Source organism: Neofelis nebulosa, chromosome 3 (assembly GCF_028018385.1).
Source record: "Neofelis nebulosa isolate mNeoNeb1 chromosome 3, mNeoNeb1.pri, whole genome shotgun sequence".
Lineage (NCBI taxonomy): Eukaryota > Metazoa > Chordata > Mammalia > Carnivora > Felidae > Neofelis > Neofelis nebulosa.
In genome coordinates, this window is record NC_080784.1 from 103352887 (window position 1) to 103377514 (window position 24628).

The 24628-nt window shown below is 35.2% G+C and overlaps 1 protein-coding gene across 4 annotated transcripts in view; it reads right to left on the reverse strand.

The window, feature by feature from the left end:
- Positions 1-24628, reverse strand: part of ADAD1 (adenosine deaminase domain containing 1) — a 103283-nt gene that overhangs the window by 76271 nt on the left and 2384 nt on the right. For all 4 annotated transcript variants that reach the window (XM_058721458.1, XM_058721455.1, XM_058721456.1 and 1 more), the window contains exons 4-8: positions 22065-22232; positions 15852-15920; positions 11504-11629; positions 3945-4068; positions 1202-1372 (exon numbers count right to left, since the gene is read on the reverse strand). In XM_058721458.1, coding sequence (XP_058577441.1) covers positions 1202-1372; positions 3945-4068; positions 11504-11629; positions 15852-15920; positions 22065-22232 — 658 coding nt within the window. The remainder of the gene's footprint in view (positions 1-1201; positions 1373-3944; positions 4069-11503; positions 11630-15851; positions 15921-22064; positions 22233-24628) is intronic.

The window sequence follows — 24628 nt, forward strand, 5'->3', positions numbered from 1 at the left end:
TTTGGATTCTGTGTCTCCCTCTCTCTGCCCCTCCCCCACTAGTGCTCTATGTCTCTCTCTCTCTCTCAAAAATAAACAAACATTAAAAGATAAAAAAAATAAAAAAAGAACGGGGGGCATCTGGGTGGCTCAGTCAGTTAAGCATCTGACTCTTGATTTTGGCTCAGGTCATGATCTCACAGTTTGTGAGTTCAAGCCCACATCGGGCTCTGTGCTGACATCGTGGAGCCTACTTGGGATTCTGTCTCTCTCTCTCTGCCCCTCCCCTTTCGCACGTGCATGCTCTGTCTCAAAATAATAAATTTTATTATTTAAAATAATAGAGTTTTTTTTCAGACATGTTTAACTTGCCAGTGTTCATTTAATTTCACGAACAGAAATAGATGCAAAACCAAAGCAAGGTAGGAATGGAGTAACATAGTTCTACAAGATTAATACCAAACATAAATTAACCATATTTAGAGCTTCTGGCAAAGATAAATTCTTTTTACTATCTTTGTGTCCCTTAAAATCAAATGAATACCTAATTTTTGTTCCTACCACAGTTCCTAAGCTATTTTCTTTCTCTGTATGAATATTTTTTTAAACTACAAAGAGAATGAAAAAAAAAAAAAAAATCCTGACAATTTGTGTTCAAGATCTTTTCCAATAAAATATGTTAAAAAATGTAAAATAGTTTTTCTTGAATTTTCCCTCCAGGAATACTCCTTGCCCTTGTTTTCAAAGGTATAACTGTAAGAATTTTTAACAAAATATTAACCATTATTCTCTCTATATGGTGAGACTTGAAGTGAATTTTGCTTTCTCCTTTGTGCGTGTCTGTACTGTTTAAATTTCTGATGCTACCCATTCATCAAGATAATGAAGTTTTGGCCACAGATTGACCAGAAAAGCAAACCGCATTTCTTGATTCTGTAATAACATGTGAAGAGTGCATAAATCCATGCTTCCCTACCGTTTATGAAGCCTTCAAACTTGAAGGAAATTTTCAACATCATAGAAAGAAAGTGGTAAGGTAGAGGAGATTAAGTGGAGGGGAGGGAGAAAGAATCTGTGGCCTCTAGCTAGCCACAAATAACACCTCAAGGCAGAGGGAGAACAAGGATAGATATGAAGTTACTTGTTCTATTGCTGTTATGTATACAGAATATATGACATAGACATCCTCACTGCTTTGAAAAATAACTTCCATAATACTTACAATTGTGACTTAATCTGGGCTGACCCTTTAGGCAACTGGTTCATATAGAGATAAATGTTGACATTCTGTTTGAGAGTGAGTAGATTAGAAGCTGCCTCTGTACAAAATACTGATTTTTCCATCATAGCAGGATTTTTGCTGTAGAAGAGCAGAAGTTGTCTATAAAAGTACCTAAAATAAAGGGGTTATAACTTTATCAAGTAATAGAATTTTTAAATTATATATCTTAAGTATCATATCTATACATGTGTTGTGAGCAATGTCTCTCCCTATGTGTTGAAAGTTTTGATACCTGATAAGAGCTCCTAAAATAACTTTAGTCTTATTTAATGAAGAGTTAAACTGTATGGGAACTCCTCAGCTGGAGCCCAGTCTGCCATGTGATTTGCCTTAAAGCACCATTCCTTGATTACCACTCCACTCATTTCACATTTGAGTCTGCAACTGTCATATCCTGCAAAATACACATTTCTCCACTGATTCCTCCTTTTCTCACAAGTTCTGTTCTCAGCCTCCTGCATGAGGTGTCAATATTCTGTCTTATTTCTATTTCCTCTTCCTGCCAAAACAGACAAACAACTGTGGTTCCTGTTTCTTAGTGGTTGTGAAGACAAAAACACAAGAGTACAGAACAGCACAATGAAGACCGTAAGTTATAGAAGTGAAACGATCTCCTGAAAAACTAATACTAATCAAATCAGGAGACAGATATTATTTTGCTTATTAAATAAAAAACATGATTTTAGTACTTTCTTCAGAAATAATGAAAAATTAAGCACCAGTATATAACAAGGCCAAGCATGGGAAGAAATACACATATCAGATAATTTTAAAGAGGTCAAATAATTCAATAAGCACCAATGGGGATTAGAGAACAATGAGTTACATTACCTTCACGGACTTCCCTAAAACTTATCTTTTAATTTTTTTTTTCAACGTTTTTTATTTATTTTTGGGACAGAGAGAGACAGAGCATGAACGGGGGAGGGGCAGAGAGAGAGGGAGACACAGAATCGGAAACAGGCTCCAGGCTCTGAGCCATCAGCCCAGAGCCTGACGCGGGGCTCGAACTCACGGACCGCGAGATCGTGACCTGGTTGAAGTCGGACGCTTAACCGACTGCGCCACCCAGGCGCCCCAAACTTATCTTTTAAGATTATAGGATTCTTTCCTTATAATTAGAGATACGTGCTTAAGTTTTTTAGACAAACTAATGTCTAAATATGTTTTCAAATACTCTAGCAGAGAAAATACCACCAACAAAAAATGAGGATGCAGAGATTAAATGCAGAATGGTGATAACTGGGGGCCCCTGGGTGGCTCAGTTGGTTAAGTGTCCTTCAGCTTAGGTCACGATCTCACGGCTTGTGGGTTTGAGCCCTGCGTGGGGCTCTGTGCTGACAGCTCAGAGCCTGGAGCCCGCTTCAGATCCTGTGTCTCCCTCTCTCTGCCCCTCTCCCACCCATGTTCGGTTTCTCTCTCTCTCCCAAAAATAAATAAACATTTTAAAAAGTTTTTTTTTTAATTAATAAAAAGGAAGCTTATAACTGGATATGCTGATCATTGGATATTGGTATGAGAATGCTGATAACTGAATGATGGAACTCATTATCCTATTCTCCCTAGGGTTTGAATATTTCCACAAAAAAGTTTTATAAAAAGTAAGCTTAATGTCTTAATGGAACCAAAATCTGGCAGACACTGGAGAAAGTAACACATTTCTTAATGTTTTCATATGAAGGGACTTCCAACGAGTAACCTTCCTGACTTCTCCCTCCTACCTGCTACTAACTCCTTTCACAAGGAGCAGAGTGACTGATGAGTTTGGAAGAAGAAAGTAGGCCTCCTCACCTCAGCCCTTTTCCTTCTCTCTTTTAAAAAATGTTTATTTATTTATTTTGAGACACAGAGAGACAGCATGAGTTGGGGAGGGGCAGGGAGAGAGAATCGCAAGCAGGCTCTGTGCTGTTAGCACAAAGCCTGATGTGGGGTTCAATCTCACAAACCTTGAGATCATGACCTGAGCCAAAATCAAGAGTTGGACGATAAACTGACTGAGCCATCCAAGTTCCCCTTATTTCTCTTTAAGATCTGCCAGCCTATACAAACTTATAGTTATAAAATACATAGGTCAGGGGATGAAAATATAGCATAGGGAACAGAGTCAATAATATTGTAATAATTTTGTATGGTGACAGATGGTAACCATATTTGCTATGGTGGTGGTGGGTGCAGTGAGTGTTGTAAACTAACATGCAAATAGTATAATACTGTACATGTCAACTATATTACAACTTAAAAAAAGAATACCTTATCTATATTCTGCTATATAGTAAACTTTGCATAGACTTCATGAATGGAAACTTATTGTTTTCTGGCAATACTTTGGGTAAATATGGCTAATTTAGGGGTGAAATATTACCAAGCCAACTTGGCCCAGATCTAAAGCTATATACTCTTAATTACTTTGATCAGTGATAAACATGTCATATTAAAAAAGTTGCAGGACTTAAAATGGAGCTCATAAGGTCTTGATAATAGAAGCCACTAAAATCCACAGATTATAGACACTGCAGTTACAGTAAGGTTTTCAAAAATGACATGGAAATAATCAGATGACCTGCATAAGGAAAAGAATGTCATATCCATGGCTCAGTGATTTGTAAATAAAGACACTGATATGTGGTTACTTTGGGCTGAAAGCATTAATGTTTGATAGCATTAAATATATTTGTCACCTTACCTAAGGAGAGACCTTCTTGCTGTAACAACAGCATGAGTATCGTGCAACACTCTTCCATTTGGCTTAATGCACTGGCTATAATTGTATTCACCTGTGCCTACAGCTACAACTTCATGCTGTCCAGCTGAAAGGAAAAGGTTAAGAATAGTAGGTTATTTTCACCTCCATCTTACCTATGTTCAACCTCTACCTTACCATTTTAAAGTTACTAAAATATATTGACCAAAGAGATGCAAAACTTACAATTTCAATTTCAAGTAAGAGTTTGAGAGTCTTCTAAGAACTAATTTTTTAATAGTTCAATAATTTCAATTAAAAATTCAGATATTTTATGATAGTTCATCTAAACTTTTACTACAATCAACAGAATCATTAGATATCCTTAGTTTTAAAACTTTCATCTATTTCTTCTACATCTAGATTTGTTTGGCTTACTAGAGATTTCACTGGCCATTCTATTTCTGCCTTAAACAAGTTATCTACACATAGTGGTTCCTTTTTTCTTAATATACTCAAACTCTCTACAAATAAAATTATAGTTTCTGTTCTACTAAAACTGCTTTTTTAGAGAAACAAGCACCTTATGCTTTTTCTAACAGTTTTTCTCCATTTACTTTTTGCTGTACCTCATTTGAGATTTCCTTGAAACTCTATGCTCAAATTACACAATTCTTTTTTCCTTTCACATCCTATGAGGCCTTTCTATAGCCTAGTCACTAGCTCTTTTCTCTCGATACTCTCTTCTGAACATTGTGCCTTTTAAATCTTTTACCTCTGTTGATGATTTAAAAAAATCTCTAGTCTTAGTCTTTCAGACAAAGTTCAATTTCACATTTGCAAATACCTAAAGGACTTTCATTAATTCAACAAAAGCAGCTGAGATCCTACCAAGTTCCAGATGCTGAGGTTGATGGTAAGAATAAAATATTGAGCAAGATATGCCCTCATGAAGCTTCTAATAGGAGAGACAGAAAAAAAGACAAACCACAAACTGTGATATGTGCTTTGAGGAGAAAAAATATGGGGCAAATGTAAAGAATGATTACATTCTTATTGTAAGAAAAAGTGAGTTTCGGGGGGGGGGGGAGAGGTTACCCTATGCAAACTAGTTGCAGAATCCCTCCCTATGAAACTGAAATTTAAGTTTCAGTATGAGGAGTGAGCAACATGAGGAGGTAAAAGGTACTGGAGTTAAAAGACAGACCAGTACAGTTGCTACAGTAAAGAGTGAAGGGAATGGCATAAGATGAGGTTAGAGAAAGAGGCATCATAAAACATGCTAAGGATTTGTGGATTTTACCCAGGAGCTGTGGTGAAGTTACTGAGGTAAGGGAGTGAAAACCGTATTGGGTTACATTTTAAGATCACTCCTTTATTTGGAAAATGCTATATGTAGGGTCCAAGAAACCAGAGATCATGACTTAAGACTCAAATAATGAAGGGTAGTTGGAAAAAGAATAATCAGATCTGAGATAAAGTTTGGGGATACAATAGAACTTAAAGAAAAATTTTGGGTCTTAGGGAAAGCACTTAGATTTTCAGTCTGTCTTATGTCATTTACTGAGATGGAGAAAGCTGGAGAAAAGAAAATAAGACAAGAAAAATAAAAAGTTCCATTATCATAAATGTAGCTGCTCCAGGAAGGAGTGGATGGTGGTGGGAAAAGTGAATTATATAGAGTCAGTTTCTATTGCAACTCTAACTTGACCTGCCATATTTCAGGGAGATGCTAGTTTGATAATGCAGAAAAAAGAAGGGAATAACCCAAAGAAGGTATTCATTAAGATGTGCGAGGGAATGAAACCAAAATTTAAGTGAAGGAATTGGCTTTATGAGAGAGCCTGCCTCCACTCTCACAGTAGAGAATATGAGCACAATTGCAAGGAAGTGCACAGAGTTGGTGGAAGAGGATGGAAGGAAGTTTGGATTTGAAAGCTTCTTACAAACAAAATTAAAAATTATGAGGCAAGGCCAAAAGCTGAAAGCAAGGATGGAAAAGAGGATGTAGGGTACTTGAGGACAAAGAAAAGTATGAAACAGCCATTCCAGGGAGTGTGTGAGACACCCTACTGGAGACACAGGCTGGCTGGGCAGCGAGGAACACCAATTAGATTTTCTAATACCTTTTAAGTAGGTACTGACTGTACAAGTTACTCCAGCAACAGGTACTTAATTTTACTTAGGCTTTCCCCAACCCATATTTGCAATCATATTTCTAAAACCAGACTTATTATTCTCATTCATGCTATTCGCTCAACTTCACATCAGCTTCCAGATTCCCGTGTATGTGGAAACACCATTCCCCTATGTAAACTTGAAATGTTGTTTTACTCATCCCACTTCATTTATCATTTGTCACTCCATCTTATCGCATCAACTTCTAAAAAAATATTATTTTCTTTCCCTGTTCATACTTATCTCAACTCTAAGCACCTCCATCATAACCATCTAATTTATGATTCCCTAATTCAGGTACAACCTGTGTAGTATTTTTAAAAAGTTGTTGGCAACTATTGCTTAGACATCAACTTATTTTAATTATCACAAATATAAATCAATGTTTTCTTAAATACCAAGTACTTTGCCAAAGAGTTTACAGTATTATACCTAATCCTAATAACTCTATGAAGTAGAGATTGTTATAACTTCTACTTTTAATTAAAAGAAAACTAAAGCAGAGAGATGTTAAGTACAAAATGTGCCCAAGTCATTTAAGTCTCAGAGCTACGTCTGATGCTGTTTCCAACAATTATAGTACAGTATCAATCCATGACCAAAAATCTTTCACCACTTACTATCTACATCTCATTAAATCCAACTTCTGATTGGATTTTATTTATTTTTTTTTCAATATATGAAATTTATTGTCAAATTGGTTTCCATACAACACCCAGTGCTCATCCCAAAAGGTGCCCTCCTCAATACCCATCACCCACCCTCCCCTCCCTCCCACCCCCCATCAACCCTCAGTTTGTTCTCAGGTTTGTTTTTTTTTTTTAACGTTTTTATTTATTTTTGAGACAGAGAGAGACAGAGCATGAATGGGGAGGGGCAGGGAGAGAGGGAGACACAGAATCAGAAGCAGGCTCCAGATCTGAGCCATCAGCCAAGAGCCCGACGCAGGGCTCGAACTCACAGACCATGAGATCGTGACCTGAGCCGAAGTCGGACACTTAACCGACTGAGCCACCCAGGCGCCCCTGTTCTCAGTTTTTAAGAGTCTCTTATGCTTTGGCTATCTCCCACTCTAACCTTTTTTTTTTTTTTCTTCCCCTCCCCCATGGGTTTCTGTTAAGTGTCTCAGGATCCACATAAGAGTGAACACATATGGTATCTGTCTTTCTCTGTATGGCTTATTTCACTTAGCATCACACTCTCCAGTTCCATCCACGTTGCTACAAAGGGCCATATTTCATTCTTTCTCATTGCCCTGTAGTACTCCATTGTGTATATAAACCACAATTTCTTTACCCATTCATCAGTTGATGGACATTTAGGCTCTTTCCATAATTTGGCTATTGTTGAGAGTGCTGCTATAAACTTGGGGTACAAGTGCCCCTATGCATCAGTACTCCTATATCCCTTGGGTAAATTCCTAGCAGCGCTATTGCTGGGTCATAGGGTAGGTCTATTTTTAATTTTCTGAGGAACCTCCACACTGTTTTCCAGAGTGGCTGCACCAATTTGCATTCCCAACAACAGTGCAAGAGGGTTCCCGTTTCTCCATATCCTCTCCAGCATCTATAGTCTCCTGATTTCTTCATTTTGGCCACTCTGACTGGCGTGAGGTGGTATCTGAGCGTGGTTTTGATTTGTATTTCCCTGATAAGGAGCGACGTTGAACATCTTTTCATGTGCCTGTTGGCCATCCGGATGTCTTCTTTAGAGAAGTATCTATTCATGTTTTCTGCCCATTTCTTCACTGGGTTATTTGTTTTTCGAGTGTGGAGTTTGATGAGCTCTTTATAGATTTTGGATACTAGCCCTTTGTCCAATATGTCATTTGCAAATATCTTTTCCCATTCCGTTGGTTGCCTTTTAGTTTTGTTGGTTGTTTCCTTTGCTGTGCAGAAGCTTTTTATCTTCATAAGGTCCCAGTAATTCATTTTTGCTTTTAATTCCCTTGCCTTTGGGGATGTGTCGAGTAAGAGATTGCTACGGCTGAGGTCAGAGAGGTCTTTTCCTGCTTTCTCCTCTAGGGTTTGGATGGTTTCCTGTCTCACATTCAGGTCCTTTATCCATTTTGAGTTTATTTTTGTGAATGGTGTGAGAAAGTGGTCTAGTTTCAACCTTCTGCATGTTGCTGTCCAGTTCTCCCAGCACCATTTGTTAAAGACTGTCTTTTTTCCATTGGATATTCTTTCCTGCTTTGTCAAAGATGAGTTGGCCATACGTTTGTGGGTCTAGTTCTGGGGTTTCTATTCGATTCCATTGGTCTATGTGTCTGTTTTTATGCCAATACCATGCTGTCTTGATGATGACAGCTTTGTAGTAGAGGCTAAAGTCTGGGATTGTGATGCCTCCTGCTTTGGTCTTCTTCTTCAAAATTACTTTGGCTATTCGGGGCCTTTTGTGGTTCCATATGAATTTTAGGATTGCTTGTTCTAGTTTCGAGAAGAATGCTGGTGCAATTTTGATTGGGATTGCATCGAATGTGTAGATAGCTTTGGGTAGTATTGACATTTTGACAATATTTATTCTTCCAATCCATGAGCAGGGAATGCCTTTCCATTTCTTTATATCTTCTTCAATTACCTTCATAAGCTTTCTATAGTTTTCAGCATACAGATCTTTTACATCTTTGGTTAGATTTATTCCTAGGTATTTTATGCTTCTTGGTGCAACTGTGAATGGGATCAGTTTCTTTATTTGTCTTTCTATTGCTTCATTGTTAGTGTATAAGAATGCAACTGATTTCTGTACATTGATTTTGTATCCTGCAACTTTGCTGAATTCATGTATCAGTTCTAGCAGACTTTTGGTGGAGTCTATCGGATTTTCCATGTATAGTATCATGCCATGTGCAAAAAGTGAAAGCTTGACTTCATCTTTGCCAATTTTGATGCCTTTGATTTCCTTTTGTTGTCTGATTGCTGATGGTAGAACTTCCAACAGTATGTTAAACAACAGCGGTGAGAGTGGGCATCCCTGTCGTGTTCCTGATCTCAGGGAAAAAGCTCTCAGTTTTTCCCCGTTGAGGATGATGTTAGCTGTGGGCTTTTCATAAATGGCTTTTATGATCTTTAAGTATGTTCCTTCTATCCCGACTTTCTCAAGGGTTTTTATTAAGAAAGGGTGCTGAATTTTGTCAAAGGCCTTTTCTGCATCGATTGACAGGATCATATGGTTCTTCTCTTTTATTAATGTGATGTATCATGTTGATTGATTTGCGAATGTTGAACCAGCCCTGCATCCCAGGAATGAATCCCACTTGATCATGGTGAGTAATTCTTTTTATGTGCTGTTGAATTCGATTTGCTAGTATCTTATTGAGAATTTTTGCATCCATATTCATCAGGGATATTGGCCTGTAGTTCTCTTTTTTTACTGGGTCTCTGTCTGGTTTAGGAATCAAAGTAATACTGGCTTCATAGAATGAGTCTGGAAGTTTTCCTTCCCTTTCTATTTCTTGGAATAGCTTGAGAAGGATAGGTATTATTTCTGCTTTAAACATCTGGTAGAACTCCCCTGGGAAGCCATCTGGTCCTGGACTCTTATTTTTGGGAGATTTTTGATAACCGATTCAATTTCTTCGCTGGTTATGGGTCTGTTCAAGCTTTCTATTTCCTCCTGATTGAGTTTTGGAAGCGTGTGGGTGTTTAGGAATTTGTCCATTTCTTCCAGGTTGTCCAATTTGTTGGCATATAATTTTTCATAGTGTTCCCTGATAATTGTTTGTATCTCTGAAGGATTGGTTGTAAAAATTCCATTTTCATTCATGATTTTATCTATTTGGGTCCTCTCCCTTTTCTTTTTGAGAAGCCTGGCTAGAGGTTTGTCAATTTTGTTTATTTTTTCAAAAAACCAACTCTTGGTTTCGTTGATCTGCTCTACAGTTTTTTTAGATTCTATATTGTTTATTTCTGCTCTGATCTTTATCATTTCTCTTCTTCTGCTGGGTTTAGGCTGCCTTTGCTGTTCTGCTTCTATTTCCTTTAGATGTGCTGTTAGATTTTATATTTGGGATTTTTCTTGTTTCTTGAGATAGGCCTGGATTGCAATGTATTTTCCTCTCAGGACTGCCTTCGCTGCATCCCAAAGCGTTTGGATTGTTGTATTTTCATTTTTGTTTGTTTCCTGATTGGAGGTCATGATCTCACAGTTCATGGGTTCGAGCCGCACATGGGGCTCTGTGCTGACAGCTTGAAGCCTGGAGCCTGCTTCAGATTCTGCCTCCCTCTCTCTGCCCCTTCCCCACTCATAGTCTGTCTCTCTTTCTCCTTCAAAATAAATATCAAAAAAATTTTTTTAAATAAATAAATAAATGACTCCATAATCTGGTAACATCTTATCAACCTAACAACATTTTGTATTACTCCTGTGTGTGTGCACGCATGCACGTGTGTGCATATATACATTATGTATATGTATATATGTATATCTCTTCCACACTAGTAATAAATTTCTTTCATTGTTCCATAAAAAGTTTTCTCACTGCTGCTTTCTTCCCTCATATCTTTCTGCAGAAGTGTTTTCTTTTCCTCTATTTAAATAAGCCTTATTAATCCTTAAAGTTTCAGCTTAAGTCCCACTTGTTCCCAAAGATTTTAACTCTATCAGGTTTCTATTGTCTATGAATTTTTCATATATCTTTTGATCATAGAAAATAATTAACTTTTATCATCTTAGACTTTCACAACAGTATATATATCTTCTCTCCCTATTTAAATTATAAAAACTCTTTAAGACCAGGAACCAAACCTCAAATTTGTTTTATATCATCTATAATCTCTTAACTGAAATAAATATAAGATTTAAATACTTTTAATGATCAACATAGAACATTAAAGGGTAAATAAAAGATAAAATGTAGTTGGAATCATCATAATATCCACAAGAAAAACCAGAAGCTCATGATTTTCCATAGTAATCTTTTCTTACTTTAAAATGAAAATTTGGTCATTTATTATATAGAGTCTTTCTCTTTGTCATAATGGAAATTAGAATTCAGTCTGGTAGTGGTTCTAACAGAGTTATTGTTTAAAATGTTAGGCATTTTACCATTCTGCAGTTCTCTATTAGTTTCTGGTCAGTATATTTTAACTTTGAGAGCCTTTGTGTTTAATGATATACACCCACTATGTATGTAAGTGATGAACCATGGGAAGCTACCCCAAAACTCAAGAGGACACTTTACACCCTATATGTTAGCCAATTTGGCAATAAATTATATTTAAAAAAATGATACACACCCACTAGAAAAGGCCACTTCAAATCAATGCAATACCACTGTAAAAAGGGTCAAAGTTATTTAATTAAAATACTACTATACACATCTTAAAATTAGGATATTTAATAGCTTTTCTACAAACCAACACATCCCATGTATTTGGACTTACCTCTTTCAATTATAAAAGCAGCCAATGAATTGCTACATTTCAGATATTCTGAATGATTGGATATTAGTTGATTAAATGTTTCTTTAACAATTTGTGATATCTTTCCACGCTGAATATGTCTCCCTTCTGGAAAAAAAAAATCAAATGGAGTATGAATTTGAAAAACACTGTGCTTTCTTGCAGAGACCTCTATTATTCCAATTACAACCTTAACAATTGAGTTTGTAACTTACAGATGTGTAAACAAATTATAACTTACATCATGACTGATATTTTAAAGCATTCCATTCCAAATAAAACACGTTATTGAGCTTTATAGAAAATTTCTCTTAATGTCTTCATATTACACACTAGAGAGTTACTGATCTATATTTGTTGAAATATTCAAAAGTCCTATAAGACACACTTCTTTGTTGTATAGGATTATTCTACATTGCCAGACAACCAACATCTCACTGAAAGCCAGTAGTCTTCCCTCATCATTGTGATAATTGAAATACATTCCTTAGTATTTGCCCCACTGAGAACCACTGAAAAACACAGAGCACTTAGACCCTTGATATAGTTCCATGTTCCTACTAAAAAGTCCTAAACTTTGAAAGGGGATAAAGACAGTGTTAAGTAACCAGGATTACCAAAGAACAGTTTATAATCAAGAATATACATCAGAAGTTACCCATGGATTTTTTTTTTAAACATGACAGAGGGATACCTGGGTGGCTCAGCTGCTTAAGCGTCCAACTTTAGTTCAGGCCATGATCTCATGGTTCATAAGCTCGAGCCCCACATATGGTTCTCTACTCTTAGTGTGGAGACCACTTCATATTCTCTCTCTGCCTCTCCCCTCCTCCCTCTCTCTCTCTCAAATAAAAATATTTAAAAAAATTTTTAAAAACATGACAGAACTTAAGATTCTGGGGTAGGGCCCTGGCCATTTGTTGCTTTGTGTATCCCTACTGAAGGACCCTTGTTTTAGAGAATGAGAGGTTGCAGAATCACCTGATACCATACAGTGTTTCTCAAAGTTTAGTTGTAAGACGCTGACGGTTCCTCATGTTTCATGATGGCTGCTAAGCAGTCTACCAAGTAGTCTGTAGCCCATTTCATATTTTCAGAGGAAAAAAAGCAATGAAAGAACTTTTCTATCATGCATTATGTATATATGAAATGAATAATTGATTATAATTTTCATAGAAATTCTTTTGACCTGCTCAATAATAAATTACATTAAAAGCACACAAGTAATAAAAATTTGATGTTGGTCTCAGCTAACATTCTGCTAACTGGATACAACACATTGTAGTTAGGTCATTTGCATGTTTTTGTTTATATTTGTTAATATTTAATTTTTCTGTTAATACTGTTAATGCTATTTTATTGGCCAAAATAAACTCCAAATTCACATTATCAAGAAGAATGAGAACAATCATAAAATTAATCACAAAATGAAGCTCTGAGAGAAAAAAGAATAAAGTAATGGCTATATTCTTTTATCTCATCACAAAGCATACAATGTGGAGATAAAAATTATTATAATTGCATGCTAGCATACATTTACCTAAAATTGGTCAAAACCATCAATGTGTGGTGTATAAATTAGTTTTTGGTCCTTATGCAGTAAAAATACAAATGAGAAATTCTCAGCATCTTGGCTCTGCTTATCACCAAACACTCATCATACAGAAGCAGTATTCATTTAAGGATATTTTAAAATTTTACTTTTTTTTTTAAACTGAAACAGCAATATAAAGATATACATTCAGAGGTTCCCTCACCAAATGTGGGTACTATTTCAGTTCTTAACAGAAATTTTTAGAATCTATAAACATATATCACTTCAAAATATAAAAACTGGGACATGCTGAAATGCACCCTTTGCATTTACTTGGTCTTGGCCATCACTCAAGGATAGACATAGTAACTACCACATCCTTCCTAATGGATCTATAGAATAAATGTACTATAATTTGTTTAATTATACCACATGTAGTTAGCAATTATTTTGTATTACGATATGGAGTAGAAAACCACACTGCAATTAGTACTGCTAGAGTAAGAATCGTGTATGGGGCAAGAGAATGTTTTGCTACCCATTAAAAGATTGCACCTAAATATCATAAAGAACCCTTGGGTCTTAACAACGTATCAGTAATCCTCTTGATCTTCATTCAGTGTTGAAGGAAATAATATCGTGAATATAATCAAATCTTAGGTACTAAATTGTATCTCTTCATACCATGCATGTAAAAAAATAAGTAGTATCATTTTCCTTATACATGTGTTCCAGCTATTGAGGAAATAAGATGATTTCACAAATTACTGAAAATGAAGAATGAGATAAGAACATGACATACATAATGCCAAGTAACACCATTTCTTTGATTTCAAGTTGCCAATTTCAAGTGTCATGTGTTTTTAGTATCATGTGTAACCTGAACTTATCTTCAAAGCCAAAATATCATTTTTTAACATTTATTCATTTTTGAGAGACAGAGACAGAGAGTGAGCAGGGGAGGAGCAGAGAGAGAGGGAGACACAAAATCTGAAGCAGGCTCCAGGCTCTGAGCTGTCAGCAGAGTTTGATGTAGGGCTTGAACTCACAAACCGTGAGATCATGACCTAAGCTGAAGTCGGATGCTCAACAGACTGAGCCACCCAGGTGCCTCCCAAAATATCACTGTTTTTAATGAAGATATGGTCCAGTCAGAGATATGGCAGAACAAACAGGCTGTGAAATAGTGGTATCTTCTATAACTGGCATAGCAGAATCTGTTTCGGAAATTATTGTGAGTCTCAAATCTTTTTTCTTCAAAGGCAATAACATCCAACTCCTGTGTTTGAAGGATAATGTTTGCTCTCCTTTTTCTGATACTTGACTCCTGTCTGAGCCTACCAAAGCTGACCCTAATCTTGTATTTCTTTAAACATACTGTTAACATATGTTCTTTCTTCCCCACAGACTGATCTGTTTTCTCAGGGTAATCATAATCTGTGTTATTTGTCAATCATTGACTGGAGATTCTACCCCACTATTCATTAAAATTGCCCACAGAGGCTGAAAAGACAGACCAGAGCCCTTTCCCATATTAAGAGATGACTATTGCTGGATTGATCCCTCACTTCCCTTCTCTTCATCAATTCTTATGACTGTTAGATCAAGTGACTATATTAAACTGTTGGTAGACTTTGCCATTTGAATGTGCCTACTTTCCCTGGTCTGGTCCTTTTACTGCAAACAAACTCATAAATGTGCAGGGTCTTTCTCTGTTTTAGAGAAAGAGATATAACAATAACAATGAGAAAAAAAAGACAACAGAAAACAAGTTTGACTAAGCATAAAACCCATTTTTCAAATCCTAATCTGCAGATATAGAAAAGAGAAAGGTAGGCTCTTTTTCATTTTAATTCTATAAATACTCTAAACTTTGAAGTCTGAAATGTTACCACTATGTAGGCAATGAAGAAGTAAAGAGTAATTCCCTGACTTTCAGAGGATTCATAAACCAATGAATGGGAAAAGTATACAATAACTACCACACAGTATTGAATATGACAAAGTATTATAATAAAACGTTACTATTTAGGAAGCATCTACTGGCACTGCTTTAAGTATTTTACATATATGATTACACGGAATCCTCGCAATTACCCTATAAGGTAATTATTATTATGGACATTTTACAAATGGAAAAATTAAGGTGCATGGAGAAGTAGTTGATCTTTGGTCATGTAATTAGTAACTGCAATTGCAGTCATAGTTTTCCTGAGCTTGTGTGACAAATAACTGCCATTAAGAAACTGATTATTTAAAATGAATGCCCAACCATTAAGCACTACCAGAAAGCTGTTGGTTTTCATTAATGACAAGCCTACCAAAGAAAAGCGTTCTCAAAAGAGAAGATATATGAAATTGATGAACCATCTCCTCATATGAAAAAAGCCATTTCTTCAATTTTTCCTCTCCATTCCTCATTTCTCATTTTTAGCACAATATAGAAGGAAATTCTTCTCCTTGTAGAAGTCTGATAGGTTTGAATGATAAAATACTAATGTATTTTCATACCTAAACTATCTTAAAGTTTATTTTGAGATAGAGCTCATGTGTGGGAGGGGCAGAGAGAGAAGGGAGAGAGAATCCCAAGCAGGCTACGTGCTGTCAGCATGGAGCCCGATGTCAGGCTTGAATTCATGAACCGTCAGATCATGACCTGAGCTGAAATCAAGAGTCGGACACTTAACTGACTGAGCCATCCAGGCACCCCACCTGAGCATATTTTAATTATATGTTGTTATAACTTTTTATTGGGCTCCCCTTCTAAAAAAATATCATTATGAAGGACTTTCTTACCATAATGTATTTTTGAGACATAGACTGGTTCAGGTGAAACAACAGGTTCTGCAGGGATAGGAGGAGGACCTGTAAATAAAATAAAAATGTAAAGAAACGTGAAGCTTCCATGTTCCAAAAAGCAGGTACCTTACTATTATGTAACACACATATTAGATTATTATCTAAAAATGATTATTTTTTCTGTATAGTTCTGCCAACTCTAGGCCATCAAATCTCTATTAGCTCAGCCTTAGTAAATGTCCTGCCTTACTGAAATTATACAAACACATTTCTGGATTTCCTAATTTATCAGCACAGGCATAATTGCTACTATATAGTTGGTGTTGTAATAGATGCAACGTTCTGAAAAACATTTAAAATGAAACCTTGTTTTAGATGCCCATGAACAATTCTCTATTTACAGTAATACTACGCAAAATACTTAAAATTATTATCCTATCAAAAATTTAATATGTGAGAATTATCATTTTTCCTGGGGGATACTTCATTCAAAGTTTTCAAAGCTGTTAGTCTCATTCTTTGCAATGGCTTTCCAATTTGTTTCCCAAGTTAGGGAATCTAGGAAAAACAAACCAAAAAAGAACACTAAACCAAAGAAACAAAAAAAGATCATAAAAGTTTAAATGAAGAGGCTCCAGGAGCAAAGGTTCAAGATATTAGATCTCTCAAGAATCATTCATAAAGACAAAGGAAGCAAAAAAGCTCCTCCTCTGGACTTCATTTTGACTAAAATGAAATACTGGCCAAATACATAAAAGTTAGCAAGGAAAGATTGGCGATGTCATCTTGTTAGTTAAGCAAAGGCTAACTATAGATATATACACTCTGGACTTTAGAAAAGCAGAACCTTAAAAACTCAAAGAAAGATGATTTTTTTCCATTTACTAGTGCACTAGGCACAAGTGGAATGAAAAACACAGATATTAAATCCTATTTATCAAGCACAAATAATTTCAATAAAGAAAATGTGACTGTACCAGTTGCACTGGATCTTAAGAGGCACTGCATAAATAAGCAAAATAGTCTTGAAAAAGAACAAAGGTGGAAGACTCACACTTCCCTATATCAAAACTTAATACAAAGTGACAGTAAATAAAAACAGTATGGTAATGGCATAAAGACATACAGACCAATGGAACAGGGAATGCAGAAATAAATTCTCACTTATTTTGTCAAATGATTCTTGACAAGGGTGCCAGTATCATTCAAAAACAGAAAAGGCAATCTTTTCAATGATGCTGTAAAAACTGGATATTCACATGCAAAAGATTAAAGATGGACACCTACCTAACACTACATACAGAAATTAAGTCAGTATGGATCAAAGACCCAAACATAAGGGCAAAAGCCATGAAGCTCTTAGAAGAAAACAAAGAGAAAAGCTTGATGATGACACTGGATTTGGCAATAATTCCCTGGATATGACCCTAAAAGTACAGGCAATAAAAACCTGCGATTTTATCAAAATTAAATACTTTTGTGAATCAAAAACCACTAATAACAGAGTAAAATGTAAATCACAAAAAGGGAGAAAACATAGGTACCTCACATATCTGATAAGGCATTGACATCCAGAATATACACCAGTCCTCCCCTTATCTGAGGTGATTAGTTCCACTGCAAATAATACTGAACCCTATATATATATACATATATATATATACACACACACACACAAACACACTATGTTTTGTTTTTTTTTTTAATTTTTTTTTCAACGTTTTTTATTTATTTTTGGGACAGAGAGAGACAGAGCATGAACGGGGGAGGGGCAGAGAGAGAGGGAGACGCAGAATCGGAAACAGGCTCCAGGCTCCAAGCCATCAGCCCAGAGCCTGACGCGGGGCTCGAACTCACGGACCGCGAGATCGTGACCTGGCTGAAGTCGGACGCTTAACCGACTGCGCCACCCAGGCGCCCCAAACACACTATGTTTTAATATGTATATTATATGCACATCCCTATGATAAAGTTTAATTTATAAACTAGAAAAAAATTAATAATAGTAAGAAATTAATAATAGAATATACATACAGTAATAAGAATTATGTGAATATAGTCCTCTCTCTCAAAATATCTTATTGTACTGTACTCACCTTTCTTGCAACGGGAGATGATAAAATGTGATGAGATGAAGTAAAGTGAATGACACAGGCATTGTGATGCAGTGTTAGGCTACTATTGACCTTCTGATGACATGTCAGAAGAAGAATCATCTGCTTCCAGACCACAGTTGACCACAGGTAAGTGAAGCCACAGAAAGTGAAACTGTGAATAAAGAAGGGAACTACTGGATAGAGGACTCCTAAAACTCAACAAAAAGACCAATGACCCAATTCAAAAATGGGCAAAAGAATGGAGAATGACATATGTCTGAAGAAGATATACAAAGTGGCACATGAAAAATGCTCACCATCACTAGTCAGTAGGAAAATGCAAATCAAAGTCACAATGAGATGCCACATCACACCCAAAAGGATGGCTACTATTTAAAAAACCCAGAAAATAACAAGCATTGGTGAGGATGTGGAAAAACTGGAACCTTTCCACACTGTAGGCAGGAATGTCAAATAGTGCAGCCATTATAAAGAACAGTACAGCAGCTCTTAAAAATTTAAATATAAAATTATCATATGACCTAGCAGTTCCACTTCTGGGTATAAATCCCAAAGAATTGGAACCAGAATGTCAAAGAGATATTTGTACACCTATGTTCATACCAACATTAGTCACAATAGCCAAATTTGAGGCAACCCAAGTATGTATCAACTGATGAATGGATAAACAAAATATGGTATATACATACAAGAGAATATTATTCAGCCTTAAAAAGGAAGGAAATTTTGATACATGCTACAATAAAAACTTTGAGGACATAATGATAAGTGAAAGAAGCCGGCAATGAAAGACAAATACTGTATGATTCCATTTGAGGTACCTAGAAAAATTCACATAGAAAATAGAACGGTAATTGCCATGAGCTTGGTGTGGAGTGGGGGTGGGGAAGGAATGAGTAATTTTTTAATGGGTATAGAATTTCAGTTTTTCAAGATGAAAAGAGCTCTGGATATTGGATACACAACAAAGTGAATATATTTAACACGAAAGTGTACACTTAATTACGATACTAAAATTTATATTTTATATATATGCAGTACAAAATTTTATTTTACCACACTAAAAACCTCAATTTTTTAAAAAAGCAGTATTGAAATAAGCTAAACTTAGAACCAGATTCTTAAATCATTGTATAAAAAGTGTTAAGATTTTCAAAACCTAACAGAGTATTATTAATAACACTGTCCTTGAAAAAACTTAGAGCAACATTATACAGTCAATTAACAATTATGATTATACTTAAAAAACACCATGTACAAAATATGAAAGAAGCAATACGTGGAAAATAATTTTTTTGAGCTCAGAATTTTGAAAAAATTAAAAATATGGTTTTTAAATGTTTAGGACATTTTAAAGAAAATGTAACTCACTGTAAAGAAAAAGGTGACTTAATTAAATTTTTACCAGGCTCTGTGACCACAGAAAATACATTATTAAAAACTTTCAGTCATAATTAAGGCACTATTGGCACTTTTTGAGAAAACAATGGTATTGAAAATAAAAGTGGTACCAGTGGAGATGGGAAAATGTTTTAATTTTCACAAAAAATGGAAAAGATAAATATTTAAAAACTAAAAATTGTATCCCACCAGGCAAAACATTTGCTAGCCCTAAATAAGCATTTTGAAGTATTTATCATTAGAAGCTAACCATAAACATTTTCCGATGATTAAGTTAGATGCTTGGGAAATTGTGTAGATAGATTTTAACTTAATTTCAACAAAGCATTTTACATCTTAGCTCCCTGAGAGTAGAGGACAGGTCTTATGTAATTCTAGATCCTCAGCACCTACCACAGGCCCTGGAACATAGTACATCCTGAAAACATTTATTGATTTATTCATTCTGCTGCATGCTACTATTGGAAGGAAACTGGCAAAATATTGCTGGGGACGTACCTAGATGGGTTGATAGCTGATAAAATAATCACATATAAAGGATTTCAATAAATAAACTGAAAGAATGTCTTAAGAATATTATTTGTCACAGGTTCTACATTTTACATTAATTTGTTAAAGACTCTGGAAAGGCAAAGGCATATCTATAAAAAAATAAATCTAAATAAATCACTTGTCACACTAAGCTCTAGGTGAGTAAAATTTGTTCACTCAGGGCATAAAGCAGTGTGAGAATGGATAAATGAATGATGGACAAAAACTAATACTAGTAAAGATGACAAAATTATCAAATGATAAAATCAGAACTCAAAATTATCAAAAGTGATTTAATATTAGGAAGGAATTTCTAGGTTAAAATCAGTACCTTCTAAATATTTAAAAGAAAAAAAGTCAAAACATTATCCACAGGACAAAAGGAAAAAAATGCATAATATGACATCAGACATTCATAATAAGTGCAAATGTTAAAGCTTTTTATTGAAATATTTATTGACTAGGTCAAAAAATCTAATTTTATGCACAAAAGAAAATCATTAAAAACAAAACAACAGGATAAAGACACTGGACCAATACAAAATGTAACAAAGTATCAATCTGAGAATTTTAAAAAATTCAAGACCAAAACATATATAACATAAAATATACAAGATAAAAAAGTTATTTTATATTGAATTAAAAAAATACACACTGTAACAACATGAAATCACTGCATCACTGCTCTATAGGTCAAATAACATGTAAAAATGAAAGCATTTCAATAAAATAAGGATAATGACATTTATAGTGCCAGCATGTATAAGACATATACCAGAATCATCATACCTAGCCCTTTAATTAATAAGCCTGAAAAATAGTGAAGAGAAAATAACGTAAAAATTAACAAAGTACATTCTTAAGTACTTAATAAATCCAAAGTATGACAAACTATTTGAAAACAACGAAAAAAACCACACATCAAAACTCACAAGATGTGGCAAAATAAATCATTTTTAATTATTAGTTTTAAACAACAAAAATAAAGATACATGAAAGAAGAACATAGAACAAAAAGTTTAAGTATTAAGAAAGACAAAATGAATAGACTAAAAACAAACCAAAAAAAAGCCCAGTAGTAAAATAAATAAAGTGATGATTTGTATTTAAAAAGAATGAGTTTATGATCACTGTTTAAATCAGATTTTTCTTTTTTTAAAGTTATCATTTACAGATGAACCAAAATGTAATCTACCGTTAAATGAGCAAAAATTGCTCACTATGACAAAATTTGCTTACTATGCTAGCATATATAACATGGTAACATATTCCTCAAATTGATTAATAGTAATAAAAGCTACCATCATTTTATTACAAATTATTCACTAAACACTAGGTAAGGGCTTTGCATACATTACTTAGTTAATTCTAATAACAGCATAGGAGGTAGTTACTATTGGTGCCCCCACTTTTTATGTTTTTTTTATTTTTTATTTATTCTTTTTTTTAATGTCCTCCCTTTTTAAATGATAAAGCTTGCATTTAGAGGGCAAATAACTTGTCTGTTCAGAGTCAATATTCCAACTTCAGCAATTAATTCTGGAATTTACACTTAACCTATTTGCTGTGTTACTTTAGGCCATTATTTTCTCCAATAACTCTACCATCACTGAATTTAATATAAGCCAACTTCACAAAAATTGCATTTAAAAATTCTAAGCATTAAATGCACAGTATTAAAGTGCATAATAAGAATCCAATGAACTACAGAGAAAATCAAATTTCTGGATATGAAGCTCTTGAGAATCTGACAAATTATCAGATAATTCAGCCAACATGTTCATATAATTTGGTGCTGAAATACACAAGAGTATTTTTTTCTTTTATATAAAATCTTTGTATTCTTTCCTTTGCTATTATTTTTATTTTGTTTTTAATTCAAGTATAATTAATATACAGCATTATATTAATTTCAGGTGTATGATATAGTGATTCAACAATTCTATACGTTTGTTACGCAGTACTCATCACAACGGGTGTACTCAATCCCCTATACAGGAGCATTTTAACTAATATTAAATATGTCAGCAATCAGCAATGGAAGAAAATAAATTCTGCCATTTCTCTCCTGTAGTTGCCAAATAATTCTTAACAAATCCTTCGGTGATTCCTTCTGGAAAAAGATTAATTTTACAAACACTTTATAATCAAGAGTATTTACCTGATGTTTCTAAAATTCTTGGCTCAGTTTCATCCAATTGTAGAAGCTCATCAAGAGCTAATTTTGCTGCATTGGATCTAGACTCCTTTTTATTTTGTCCCAGTCCAGTCTTATACTGAATACCATCCACCACAGCACAAAAAGCAAAATATGGTCCCATAATGTTACCTTGAAAAAGAAGTCAGAATGAATGCTGCAACAATTCATAATATGTTCTTGCAAATGACATTTTATAAAGAAAAATATCCTAGTACAAACACTGTGGAAAACTATCTTGGCCTATTAGTTTTGTGTTTTATTTTATTTTATTTTATTTATTACAGCCAATGCAGGTTAAATATTTTTTTTATGTTCTTTATTTTTGAGAGATAGAGAGAGAGAGTGCAAAGGAGAGAGCATGCAAAGCAGAGGGACAGGCAGAGAGAGAGAGGGAGACACAGAATCCAAAGCAGGCTCCAGGCTCTGAGCTGTCAGCACAGAGCCTGATGCAGGGCTCAAACCCATGGACAGTGAGATCGTGGCCTGAGCTCAAGTCGGACGCTTAACTGACTGAGACGCCCAGATGCCCCACAGCCAATGCAGGTTAAAAGCAAAGCAGTTCTGAGGAATTCATCAAGCAGCCAGGTTAGCTCCAAATTCAGCATGAACAGTAGGGCCAGCTTTAGAGTATAGATCATACATGGAGGGACAGGGTCTTGTATAAAGAAATACCTGGCAATAGCAAGCACCCAAATATCTACTGAATGACCAACAAGAGGTAAAATGTGGAGCCTCTGGCAACATCTCTCTTCTCCCACCTTCTGAGTACTCTGATACTCTTGTAAGCCCCAGAACAAAAATATCCCTTTGAAGAAATCCTGTGAACCAATCAGGGTGTCATGGTAAGCAATTCAAACCACCATAACTTTAAAGGCAAGTGGAGGGGAGAGAATTCACGAGGAAAACCAAAACAAACAACAGTTTTATACTGAATGTCCAGTCATCCAAAATTCCTAGAAGGATTAGTTTTACACAATTACTTTTACCTAGTTTTCATATTTGCCTAATGAAAACTGAAGTGGAATCATCTAAATTTATAGGCCAAAGATTTTTCCAGCTCAAGTTTTACTTGTTGGTATTCAGACTTTAGAAGTTCTCTAGTTAATGCAAGTCTCTACTCGTTATGGATGGCTAGGTACAGCGTCACTCCACATAAGCCTCATCATCACTGTTATTATTACTTCCTTACATATTACACTAACTTCTGGGTTTCCATATATATCAAAGTTTTACAAGTAACTCCTGACTACACTTGAGTAAATTGCTTTCCTCCCACCATCTATGACTTCAGTTTCCCAAATTCCTTCATTATGATCACCTAGGTTCCCGTCCCAACTTACTAAACCTTGTAATATTTTGTATATTTATTTAACAAGGGTGAGATTATTATGTGTGAGATATGACCCATCAAATTTGTGAATAAGACCTCTGTGTCAGAGTACTGAGCCTTTAAGCTTCATCCCATCATGCTTCAGGTTCTCAAACTTTAGTATGTATCTAAATCACCTGTAGAGTTGTTAAAATATACTCTGGTGTCATTACTAAACCTACTCATTCAGATTATTCAACTAGTAGTATACACATAAAGTAAATATCATTACTTATCAATGGGTTGTAGTTGTGAGCAGCTTTTACTAAGTTCAATGAAGATTTGCCCTCACATTTTTTTTCTTACTATGACCAACAGCTTACATTTTCTAAGAGCATTCTGAGAAGAATGGAGGGAAATACAACTGGTGACACAAAAATTAAGTCCACAGTACCAGTCATGAAGTAATCCCACCTACAGTGACTAGACCTTGGAAAACTCCCACCTGCGATATTAAGACTCTATTTTTGTCACATGTTTACCAGTTATTTCATTCAAAACAACAGACTGGAAACTTGACTTCACTATGACAATCTTTGCTAAAATCTCAAAAACTTTAAATCCTTTTGCAAAGATACCTTGAGACCCATGTTGGCAAAAGTTAGTATCAGTAAGAGAAAATTTAAAAACCAAGCTACTTAATAATGTTTTTATATACAAATACCCATAGGAACCCACACATATGTGTACACATATATATATATTTTTAAGGATTGTGTTTGACTCATACTTTTAGCCTGTCAATACCTGTTAAGAGCATTTATTTTCTTAAAAAAAGTTTTTTTACATTTATTCATTTTTGAGAGACAGAGAGAGACAGAGCATGAGTGGGGAAGGGGCAGAGAGAGAGGGAGACACAGAATCTGAAGCAGGCTCCAGGCTCTGACCTGCCAGCACAGAGCCCGACGTGGGGCTTGAACTCATGAACTGCGAGATCATGACCTGAGCCGAAGTCAGACACTCAACCAACTGAGCCACCCAGGCACCCCAAGAGCATTGATTTTTTTATCCCTCTACTTTCCGAAAGTTCTATCTAATCATTGGTCATAAGGTAAAGAGAGCAGGGGCTGCTGTTTGCGTTTTATTTGATCTTTACTCCTGCAGCCTTCCACAGGCACAATGTGGTAAAAGATCCTTCTGGTTGGGAGGTGGTTTA